Source organism: Solea solea, chromosome 18, assembly GCF_958295425.1.
Source record: "Solea solea chromosome 18, fSolSol10.1, whole genome shotgun sequence".
NCBI classification, from domain to species: Eukaryota; Metazoa; Chordata; class Actinopteri; order Pleuronectiformes; family Soleidae; genus Solea; species Solea solea.
In genome coordinates, this window is record NC_081151.1 from 17,088,235 (window position 1) to 17,100,285 (window position 12,051).

Here is a 12,051-nt window from a genome sequence, read left to right on the forward strand (position 1 = left end):
CAAAGTTAATCATGATGGCAAATTTTGACACAATAGCATAAATCAAATTGCTGTAAAAAAAATCAGCTGATAATTCCACTCTTTCCATCAAGGAAACATGCATAAAAATGCATTTTTTCCCTGGCCGTTTCATGGAGTCATCCAGGTGTCTCCTGAGGGAGAAACCACTCTGGCAGGGGGTGTGGTTTCAGGAGCACACAGCAGAGAAGGTGTGGCTTAATCGGGTTTACAGGGAGGAAAAGAAGAAGAACACCTCACGACCAGCCTCCAGCTTACTAAACGTTGTCGTCATTTGGGCCGTGCCCTTTTGCAGGAATGCTGTCAGTTGAGATACTATTATAGCAGCCAAAGCAGACTTAGAGGGGGGAGGGAAAAAAGAGGAGAGGTGGATAGAAAAGTGAGCCTCCATACACAAAAGCATGACCCGCTCACGTGCTAGTGATGGAATTACCCTGGCCTAAAGTAAAGTGGGGCATTATGATGACAAAACATTGCCCCCAGATTAAGGAATGTGAGAGGAGCGCTAAAAGGTCAACGCAGACCGGGCTTCATGCATTCTTGTGCTCTGACTTAACAAAGATGCAGCGACAGGCAGGATGTCCCCTCTGTCTCAAGTTTGAATTTTTTTGTTGAGATAAAATAAATGGAGGCAAACAGAGGAAACAGAAGAGTTTGGCAGTTATAAATGGTCTCTTCCCCAAAATCTGTTTTGGATTCACACAGTGATTCATTAACAACATTGAGATGCTTTTTAAAACAAGAGCTGGAAAATCCGCCGCCACAACTTAGGCCCCATTTATGCTTCTGTACGTCATTTCTGTTTTTGATGCTCTGTTTTGACACTCACAAGACCTAAGAGTTATAAATAAGCCACAAGTTTAACTCTAGTTGGCGGAGGGGGGGGGGGGGGAATCAAAGCAGAAGTAGGTTATGAGATATATCCTCGCAACCACAAATAGGCACTTGACCAAATTCCACAGGACACCAGGAGCTGTGAGTCACCACACTGAAACTACGGGGGTTTCCCTCGACTCCATTCACAGAATAGTTGGCCGGTTTCTGAGAGGCCCGCATCCAACAAGTGTCGTCTCTCTCCAACAATGTCAGGATGAGACAAAGAGCAACGAAAATACACAAAATTATACATGAGTGACTAGATAAAATGTGATGTTTTTACCAAATTCCCAAATGTTTAGTGCGAGACAACCTGTACATGATTATTTCTCAGATGTTAGATTATATGATATGATTATATTATTTTTAACTATGCAAATATTATTCAATCTATTGGTGGGGGGGTTCTGGGTTCACACTGACGGCATATACCTTTTGTTAGAAAATTAAATGAAAAATATTAAATGAAAAATAAACAGTATACGGTGATTATATTTGATAGACACAGATTTGGACAAATGGCATCAGATTCCTACATATTAATCTGTATTATTTCATAATTCTGAAACAAATGATCAATTATTAGAAAATCAATTTCACAATCAATTCACTTTTGTCCTTTTGTCAAATGACAGCTCTACCTGCTTGAAAGAAAACAAGTTGCTGACAAACGTTTTTATAGCGATTCAATGGGAGTAAATCTTTTTTTGGCTGAGTCTTTGAATTGAGGACAGTATGCTGCCCCATAAGTGACTTGCTCTCCGTCAGTCTGTCACTTGTGCTTGATGAGGACGTCTAAACTGAGGAGTGAAAAGTGAGCGTGGGCCACATGTGCAGGTATGACTGCAGCTCTGTGTATTTACAGTATCATGCAACCAGATCCTAATGGCTGCTGGCTGTAACATGGTCGGATACCGTTGGCCGCAGCCACGGTGTAAGAGGCAAGCAAAGTGAAAGCAAAGCAACGCAGGGGGAACTCCTGCATTTAAAGCATTCTCAGTTCAAGTGAGTGTTTCAACTCAAAACATCTGTCCTCTCTTCTTTGAATATGCAATAAATGTTATGAGCTCAAAAGAGCAGATTCACCAAGGAATAATACACAGCATTACACAACACGTCAGCAGTAATCAATGCATGAGAACACTTGTTTTTTCTCGTAAAAAACCAAAAGGATCAAACAATCAATTATTCAGCTAATCCACCAAAAATGTAATTACGTCATTTATCAAGCCAAAATGCCAAATATTAGATCATCTGTAACATTACCTTTAACTGCTTAATGTACATATTTGTTGTTTTATGGAAAAATTAAGAAAATAGTTACATAACGTCTGACAATAAAGATTTTCAATTCTCCACTAGATATTGGCATTAAATAAAGGAGAATCTCCATCATATGTAACTCGCTCTCATGCACATCCACTTGTTCCATGTTATGGTGTTCAGTTTCATGGGTCAGCTCCATTAAGAAGGGAAAGGCTAGTGTACAGGAAGTCCCAGCGCTCACTCACTCACTCTCACTACTGGGGGGAGATCATAGCAGCAGACGGCGTGATATTGATGCTTGTATGAGGAGGCAACAGCAGTGAGTTCATACGACACATACAGAGAAGATGAGGGTGAGAATGGGAAAATCAGCGTTCACATACAGGGATGAAAACAAAAAATATTTTATCCAGAGCACCTGGCAAAAATACAAATAGCACTATGTACATACACACACACACACACACACACACACACACACACACACACACACACACACACACACACACACACACACACACACACACACACACACACACACACACACACACACACACACACACACACACACACACACACACACACACACACACACACACACACACACACACACACACACACACACACCCCAAATGCTGAATCTGCAGATAAACTAGGGATGGGTATTGGTCAGTATCGGTATCAGACTGATATTGGTCAAAATCACTGGATCGGCTATCGGACAGATAAAAATGGAAAAATCCGATACAATCCAACAATCCTATATATCGCTACAGTATGCACAGACTGTAAAAGTGAAAATAAAAATCAGCAAAAGCATTTTAGTTGAGTCATGTTTGGGCTGTTTATTTCTTCTTTTTGGGAGAACAATATGTGTTACACTGTTGGAGAATTATGTCTTTGAAATGACTCCACACAAAATAGTTAATGAGTGGTCTAAAATGACTATATTGGACTAATATTGGTAATAGTAGATACTCGGGTTTCTGATATCAGTCAATATCACCAATAATCTTTGGATTTTGGACTGGATGAAAACAAGAAAAGGAAAGAAAAAAATAGCTGAAATACAGACAATTACCAATAACTAAAATAAGAAATCAGTACATTAATCAATACTAGCATAAGTCATCTATTTTTTATACCTATAGTTTAAATGCTGAGTTATAGATTATTGCATGGGAAAACTGAATATAGGGCTGCAGCTGTGATTTGTCTCAATGTCGATGGATCAGCTGTTACTTTCTTGTTTAATCATTAATCATTTTATGGCTCATACTTCATACACCAAGGCCCAACAATCCAACATGTGACGTGTGCCTGGTGAGCTAATGATTAGCAGAAAAAAAAATCATTTGGAGGCCATGATCATGACATTGAGCTCTAGGAGTGTGATTTTGCCATTTTCTACCATCGTATAACACTGTACAAACCAAAACTGTGGCAGTTAATGGATTAGTAGTTTCACGACTGAATACACCGGCAACTAGTTTGATAATTGTACTACCAACACTACCACTACTGGTGGCACCACTGAATCAATATGCGTGTTTATTATTAATATGCAGTCAATTCACTCGGTATCTTTAACAACACTAACATCCTAACTGTATTCAATGAGAATGAATGAGTCAAAACAATGCCGCGGACAAAGACAAATCTCATTGTTAAAGCAAAAAGCTATACAGATTTTATCTAAATATTCAAACCAGTCTACCTCAGGATTTTGAGATTTGCACTCACAGCGCCGTCTGCTGGTCAACTTGGTAATTACTTCAAATTGTCTGAGGCGCTTCTTGGATGTGAATTTTGACCTCAAACTAGGTTTTAAGGTTCAGAGTTTAGAATTATGACCTACATTTGTACTCTAATGTTGCGCTGTGTGATCATATCAATTAAAGAGTGAATTTATGCAACATTAATATTTAAATGACACACCAGGTTAGAGATTTGCAGCATTCATTTTGCGACACTCTTTCATAACCAAAAAAAATACAGAAAAGATACAAAATGTCCTTATTCCCATTCAATAAATGCTATTAATTGGCACAATTCTTGATGCAGTGCATTGACTGTTATTGTTTTCTGTTGCACTTATTTGGCAGCTCTTATTAACATGAAATCAGACTGGGAGTGTTTCAAATCAAGTTTGGGTCTCTGTTGTCCTGTGTCATTGTTTATTATGTTTTTTTTATTTTAATTATTTCATTGCGTTTTTATATCGCAAAAAAAAAATGAAGCTCTAATCTGAATTGGTATGGAAAGTGAAAAATCTTGAATTGAATGAATGAAAATTATCCATGAAGGCAGTAATGGTACCCAGCCCTAGTTATGTTGACATTACAAACTGATTAACATCTAATATGGTATATTTGCGTAAAAATTATCATTCAAAAATATTTTAAACCAACTTTTTATTTCATTGCAGGTGTATTTTGGTATTAAGAGACACAGTGATGCAAGTCACCATCAGATTTTGCATAATTTTTACATCTCGTTTCCTCAGAGGCTGCACATCTCAGCTGTAACGGAGTGATCAGGTGTTGTTGTGCGTGTCAGTGGTAAAAGAACAGAGAGATTGGGATAGTAACAGAGGCCGGACAGTGTTAATACAGGGTTAACATTTCTAATTCAATTGATTATTCTCCTGGCTGTGTATATGGGGCTGAATCAGGCTCAGGTTGCAGGTAATGTGGCTTTGTGTGTGTGTATGTATGTGTGTGTGGTAAAGAGGTGGGGGTGGGGCTTGTTATTATACCCGAGCATGTGTCACTGTTTGTGATTCATGCCATGACATCATCTGCCATTACAACCAGACTGTCTAGGGAACCATAGGGCAGAGATCAGCTCAGACAGCTCAGTGAAAATCATTTGGACACAGAAATAGAAACAGATGCAGCATGAACTATATGAACTTATCTATACTGTAAATGACAAACAAACCCGTGCACACAATGACACACAAACACATTCCTGACATTTAATAACCATTTGCCATCTCGCATTCAATTTACGGGGTCAAACGTTGGTTGACGTGACGTCCACGGCACGTGACCTCGCCATGACTTTCAGTCTGACCTGACCCAGTGACCCACGTGTCCACCACCCATCCTCTGCCTAAACCCCATCTGAGGATGAACTGATGTTCTTCACAGAGCTGATTCAATACTGTGGGGAGGGTGGAGGGTGGGTGGTGGGTGGTGGTGGTGGGGTATTAATCAGCCTCATTCTTTCGTCTGCACTCTTCTCTGCGGACGGCCTGGGGCTGGTGCACAGGAAGTGCAACCTGTTACAAGGAACATCCTGTCCGATCAACACGAAGCTCATCGCAGAGATAAGGTATTAAACTGACAAAGGGCTGCGTGAGATATGCAGCGTCCAGCTAGTAAATTACAGCGCACAATTTCGTATAAACTTAATTAAAAAGGGTGTAAAGAGCAAATCCAGACATATGATCAACAACTGAGTCGGTCACTTAATCAACAACAGTTGATTTATAATCAAACAAGTATCTGTTTTCAGGGGCTGCAAAAAAAAAAAATCACAGAAATTATTTTAAAGTTAGTCAAATAATCTATTGATTTTCAACTACTTGGCAAATTCTGTAAAGTCAATAATAAATGAACACATTCTGGATAAGAAGCTGCTTGAATATCACTGCAAACAAAGCCTAATAAGATTCATTTAAAATTGAAAACAAAACTAGATAATTAAAAGGGCGTAAAATGATCTTGAAGGTTCAATGTGTACAATTAAGGCTTCTTTTTTTCTAGTTGTACCAAATAATTACACTTTTTATATTATATTGATATATATATACTATATGTATCGATTTATGTTTACATGGGGAATGAGTCTTCTCTGCAGAAGCTGCCATGTTGGATTACCATATTGTTAAATAGTCAAGCTAAGCATGTTCTGTGTCTATTACAATTACATACAAAGGTCAACAGGAATAAGTAGAAGTGATAGCACTGTGACTTGCAGTTTTTGATTGTGGAAAGTGTAATTTCTTGGCTTGATTCAAGGGTTTAACGAACATTTATTCGGCTTTACGACAGCTAAAAGCCGAGTGAGATTAAAAAAAAGATATTAAAAATAAAGTGACACCCAATTAAACCTGTGTAAATTTGGTCAAACCAGTTTGTGTTAATCTCACCATTATTAAAACAGCTAATCCACAGAGGGAACCCTGCCCTCTTCCCATTAATTTCCAAAAATGTTTGTATTTCTGCCTCCTGGATGCTGCATCTTTGACAGCTGAACCTTCTGACTGAGAAGCACAATATTAGTTGGGTTTTGTCAATTATAAATAATAATAATAATAACAACAACAACTCTTTATAAAAGGCAGTAGAGTCTGAATTCAGTCATCATAATTGCTGGTATATAAATCAGTGTGCTCACAAAAGCTGACCATATGTATAAAAAAACTATTATAGCTTCATGTTAGAGTGAGAGGTCAAAGACTCAGTAAATCAGACTCTAGGCTGTTTTGGTTTTGAAAAGAGATGACGGCTAAATATTAAGAACAGTTGTATATGTTGTCAAAGTTGGCCAACAGCTCATACAGTAGGGCTCTGGAGTGAAATGCTATAATAAATCACTGCATCTGACTCTGAAGTGATGAGATCTCTGTCTAGCCTGGATAAATGTGGTAGCAAAACCATCTGACTGAAATAAAAATACAGCCTGAGCTTCAGGTCCTGGCCCGTGGTGAGGTAATCCTGTCAGAATTTAACTGACTGCTCAGGTTGAGAGGATGAAAGCAGCAACACACCGACAGAAAAAAAAAAAAAAAACATAAAGCATTCTTGTAACCTGACCAATCTCAGCTTTAGAAAGTTAGCCTGCACCTCACGGAGAGAAGCAGCCCTGTGAACTCGGCAACGCAGCGCTGCGAGAGCTCAACATGGCAATGGAATGAAACTGTACCCTGCAAAGCTCTGGTCTTTCCATCGATGCCAGTGAAACAGCAGACCCGGGGAATGCACAGTTATTATTAACACCAGCATGTCAGAGGCAAAATGACGCTCTTGCATAGCACCAGACACGAGCCGCGGAGGCCTAGAATAGCCGGGACACGCAGACGCAGCTAGGAGACAAACACAGGACCCGTCCATGAAATGTCACAGTTAACATCGATGACACAGACAGACACGCAGGCGGCTGCATGTGTGCGTCAACTACACATGACTGGAAAGCTGAGCTTCATGCGTTTAACTCTGGCGTCAAAATTGACCTTTCAACTCTTCACAGGCTACAGGCAAGAGTTCACTATGGTTTAATGAAGTCTCCTTCTGTAACATGCAAATGTCAAAACCTCTATCAAATGACTCAGGCATATTTTTGTCTTAATTACACAGCATTACTTGTTGGAAAAAAAAACTGCAACAAAAGGTCTCTGGTCAGACTTGAACTTTTGACACGACAGCTCATGGCGGGAATCGTCATTGCTACGCCGTAAACCAAGGACAGAAGTATCAGATGCTTCACACCTTCACAAGGCACTGCATCATCACCACATGTGCAGTGAAGCTTGGATTTCTTACATGTGGAGATCACATTTTCTGTCTGGCTCACAGGGGGCAATCTGCAGCGTTATAAAACAAAAGAGAAGCAGCAAAATCCACAAGTTTGAGTCACTGACGCTAATAAATACCCTTAACGATTCACTGATTATTAGGAACGCACAGATGTATTGATTGTGCATCGTTACCGACCGATATTTACCGCTGTGACTGTCATCTGCAGATGCGATTCACAGATACAGACACCAACGTTAATCTGGTTTATGCACACTAAAAAGAAGAAGCCAACTGTATGCAATAATTAGTGTGTATAAGTCTTCCTCTTTTCTGCAACAGATCACCCACCAAGTGAAGGGGACGTCTCTCTACCTAGTGCATGTGCCAAACTTATAAACAGTTCTTCTTCATTCCTCTCGACAACAATCAGTATCACTCTCGGGGTTGGAGTCATCCACCGCGGCTCCTTCTGACAAGGAACCCCCCCCTCCCCCCCAGTGGACAGCTGTGAAAAACAGCGAGTCACAGTCTGTCAAAACCATAACAAACTTCTCTTGCGTCAATCTGTGACAGGCTTTCCCTCCGGCGGTTGTGTAACAAGTTGAGACAATGAAACCGCGGCAGCCCCACCACCCACCTGCTCTCTGAGTTTCACCTGATTCGTCATCGCACCGTTTCAACCGAGTGACATAAGTGACAGCCGTGTTCTGTAGAAATGTGTCGTTACTGCACGGCTAATTCCATGGTAAACGCTGTCGCTGTAGTGCTTGTATTAAAGGCCTAAGTCAACAACAAGGTCACAGTCATACCCAGGTTCAGGGCTTTGTTGCTCAAAGTGAAAAAGCATTAGTGAAGGTAATTAAAACTCTAGTTTGCATCTTTTTTTTGTTGTGTGTTGTTTTGCTGCATTCAAATATATCAAATTAAAGCTAAACATCTAATCTTCTCAAATTTAAATTGTGATTTAATACGACACAATTGGTAAACCGCAGAAACTGCGACTAATTTGGCGACTTTTCATTGTTCCGCGATCAGTGCAAATGAAAAACTGAAACACATACTTTGTAACTGCATTATTATTAACTGCACCGCAAGTAGTTGCGTCACATTTCAATGTTATTACAACAAATACTGAACTGAAGCTCAGAAGTGAATATAAAGAAGTAAAATATAATATCAGAAATTGAATACCAATATATTTCGGAACAATCGCAAATTGATCATTTCCTATAATCATTCTGTTCAGTATGTTGATTTTTTTTGTGGTTTTAAAACAACTAGAGGTGGGGTGATATTTAAATTTAAAAAATAAAAACCAATTACAAAATGTTTCAAAGATCTGTGACTTGTGATTTAATTTGAAAGGGGTGCAGTATGAATGGCAAGACTAACAACAAAGTGGCTGGATGAAAATGCGCCTGGGTCGAACCTCCTGCAGGTCACCATTTTCAGCACTGCCTGCTGTGCCATCCCAGCGTACCACAAAGGATGTACACCCAACATTGCATCAGCTTTCATCATAACTGAACAGTAAAAACACAATATCCCAAGAGCATTAAAGCTCAACAAAAATGTCCCCGACAGAGACAACAGAAAGTAAATCTGGTGATGACGGGGACAAGCCAGGATGATGCAAGAAAATGGAGAGAGGGAGAATCAAAAGGGAACTGATACGGGTCAGTCCTGCTGACCAAGGATATTAAAATGAAAATATTTCCTGCAGTTAACGTTTCTATGAACCTCGTGAGAATTCAGTTGCATTTCTTGGGAAAAAGGAGGGAAACCTGACAAGGAAGAAGCAAAGAAAATGGGCTGCTCAATGCCTCAGTGTGCTCTGCAAGGTTAAAGCATCTCTGCTGTTAAACCAAATGAGGAACAAATTAAGAGGTTGGCAGCAACAACACATACCTGTCAAATAATGTTTTAAAGTGGGGTTCTGTTACACAGGAACAACACCAGGGCTTCTGTATTAATATTTATCCTTAGAGTTAACGTTACCACCAGAGATCATGAAACATCATGAATGTATGGCGGGGTTGTATCACACTGTGAGAAGAAGTTATTAAGGGGAACTGGGAGGAGAGACTTTAACTGCCAAAGATGATGAGGTAAACATATTCAAGTTTGGTCAAATTCATTCATCCCAGTGTACTGACATCACACTGTCCAACAGCAGTGGAGGCCAAAGGCTGTACACCCAATAAACAAACACACACAAAATATTATCATTACTATTTGTCTTAATTACGCCGCATTACTTACTGGAAAAAAAATTCAACAGAGGTCCCCATGTTCAGAAACCTCATAACTTCATTTTTCATCCAAAAGTTTTAGTTTTTCAATGACTGTATTGTGTATTTAATGTTTAATTGACTTAGTATATATAGTTGTTTATTTTCAAAAATACTGTATATGCAGCGCAGACATAAAATGGAAATTGGAGAGACTTTAGCATTCGACAATCAACGAAATAGATGAGCCCAAACAAATTGGCATCAATTATTGGCCATCAACTGCCCTGATTTCTAAAAATATTCATCGGCCATTGAAAAAAACCATATCAGTCGAAGTCTACTATTGTGTATATTAAATTATGCTATACGGTGTGCATTTAATATAGTATGTGCATAAACTATTGAACAAATTGTGAAAAACATTCATATTGAAATGAATGCTTTAACTGTGATAAATGTAGATTGCTTGTTTTTTTTCCAAAACTTGCCCTCAAGGTAGATAATTGACTTTATTTTGTTGTTATGTCATAATATGGCAGAGGAATCCTTCCTCACACAGCCAAACTATCATACCCCAAATACTGGGTGGGCAGAGAAATTATGACACAATTGCACCAGGAGTTGAAGTACTTATGTTTACAATAAATACAATTTCAGTTTTAATCTTTTCTGATATGATTTTGGTTATATTAACTTGTAGCACCTGAATATCCCATGTAGATTTCAATAGAGGGTCTTAATCTTGTTATTAATGTTTGTAAAGAGTGTTAGTGGCACTTAAGAAAACAACAACAGCAAATGTTTTCAATAGACTGTGTTTTATAGTGACAGTTGCTGTTGGTCATTCTGGAAAACTATAATAATAGCATAATAGCATAATAACCATGCTGACATGGGTACTGTGGTCAGGTTGACTTGTCAACTTTGGAGGAAAAGTCTGTGTTAATGAGGTGTGTATGTGTGTGTGTTTCCAGTATGTGTTATGAAAGAGACTCTGGTGAGACTGTGGGTGAGACAGAGTTCAGCTAAAACAAACGTTACCTTTCGTAAGGCTTGCACGAAGAGGCCTCTCCATTTGTGACTGTTCTCGTCACTTGAAAAGTCGTATATCTGCTGGGGCTGCATTGCTGTAGCGGCTCCTGGCGTTGCCGTGATCCGGGCTGAACTGTCAGCATCGGCCCCGGATAGATAGTCCTTGTGGGTGGGTCAGTCCGGGGCAGGCACGGTGGGCAAAAAAAAAGTCAAACCGACTCTGGCTTGCAAATGTGAAGAGTATCACGAAACAACACTGAGAACCTGCGATGAAATCGGGCTAAAGAGTGAAAAAATAAGCTACAAATAGAAACCAGCACATGTAGCTAGAAAGTTAACTCGCTAGCTTGGTGGCTAGCTTCGCTGCTGTAAACACGGGACAGCGTCTGGCTAAAAGGCTACTGGCTAACAACAATGTTGCTAAGTGTTATACTTGCTACTTGGCGTTTGTTTAAAGGCGAAAAACAGGCACATTAAGTTCAGCCTTGAGTCACGACATGGGGGCGCAACTTGTCGCCAGCTAGCTACAGCTACAAGTTATGTTTGGTATTTTTTCTGCCTGAACACCTGTAACGTTAGCAGGCTAGTTTGAGCCGAGCAGCTAACTAGTGCTAGAGTACACGGCGGCGGCTGCTGCTGCTGCTGTTGTTGGCCTCGATGCGCTCCGAGTTTTATGTTGTGGCACACGACCCCTTCAGCTCCGAACAAGGCACACTGTCTCCTGCGCTGGTTACTGCGGGTTTAGGCATCTTCTTCGCGGCGATCGGGCGCTAAATCCAGCGGTAAATCCTCCCCCAAAGAGAGCGAGCGGTCCGAGGCACATCTGTGAGCGGAGCAGCGGAGTCGAGGTGTTTTTGGTGTGTGAAGTCGAAGATGTTCGTACCAACTCCGCTGCCTGCCTGCCTGCCTGCCTGCCTGTCTGTCCGTCTGTCTGTCTGTCTGCTGCCGCGCCGCGTCCGCTGTCAGGCACGCACGCTGCGTGAATTCACATTTTATTGGACGAGGGGGGGGGAGAGAAAAACAAGGCTGGACTTTCTGTCTCATCACAAGGAAAAGCCAGAGTGAACTGTGATAGTGTAGTTACAGGACTGTGTGGA

General features: G+C 40.3%; 1 protein-coding gene across 1 annotated transcript in view; it reads right to left on the reverse strand.

Annotated features, from left to right (window-relative positions):
• Positions 1-11,895, reverse strand: part of sos2 (son of sevenless homolog 2 (Drosophila)) — a 37,641-nt gene extending 25,746 nt beyond the window's left edge. The window contains exon 1 of the mRNA XM_058614851.1: positions 10,964-11,895. Within this exon, the coding sequence (XP_058470834.1) occupies positions 10,964-11,047 (84 nt within the window). The 5' untranslated portion in view covers positions 11,048-11,895. The remainder of the gene's footprint in view (positions 1-10,963) is intronic.
• Between the last annotated feature and the right edge of the window lie 156 nt (positions 11,896-12,051).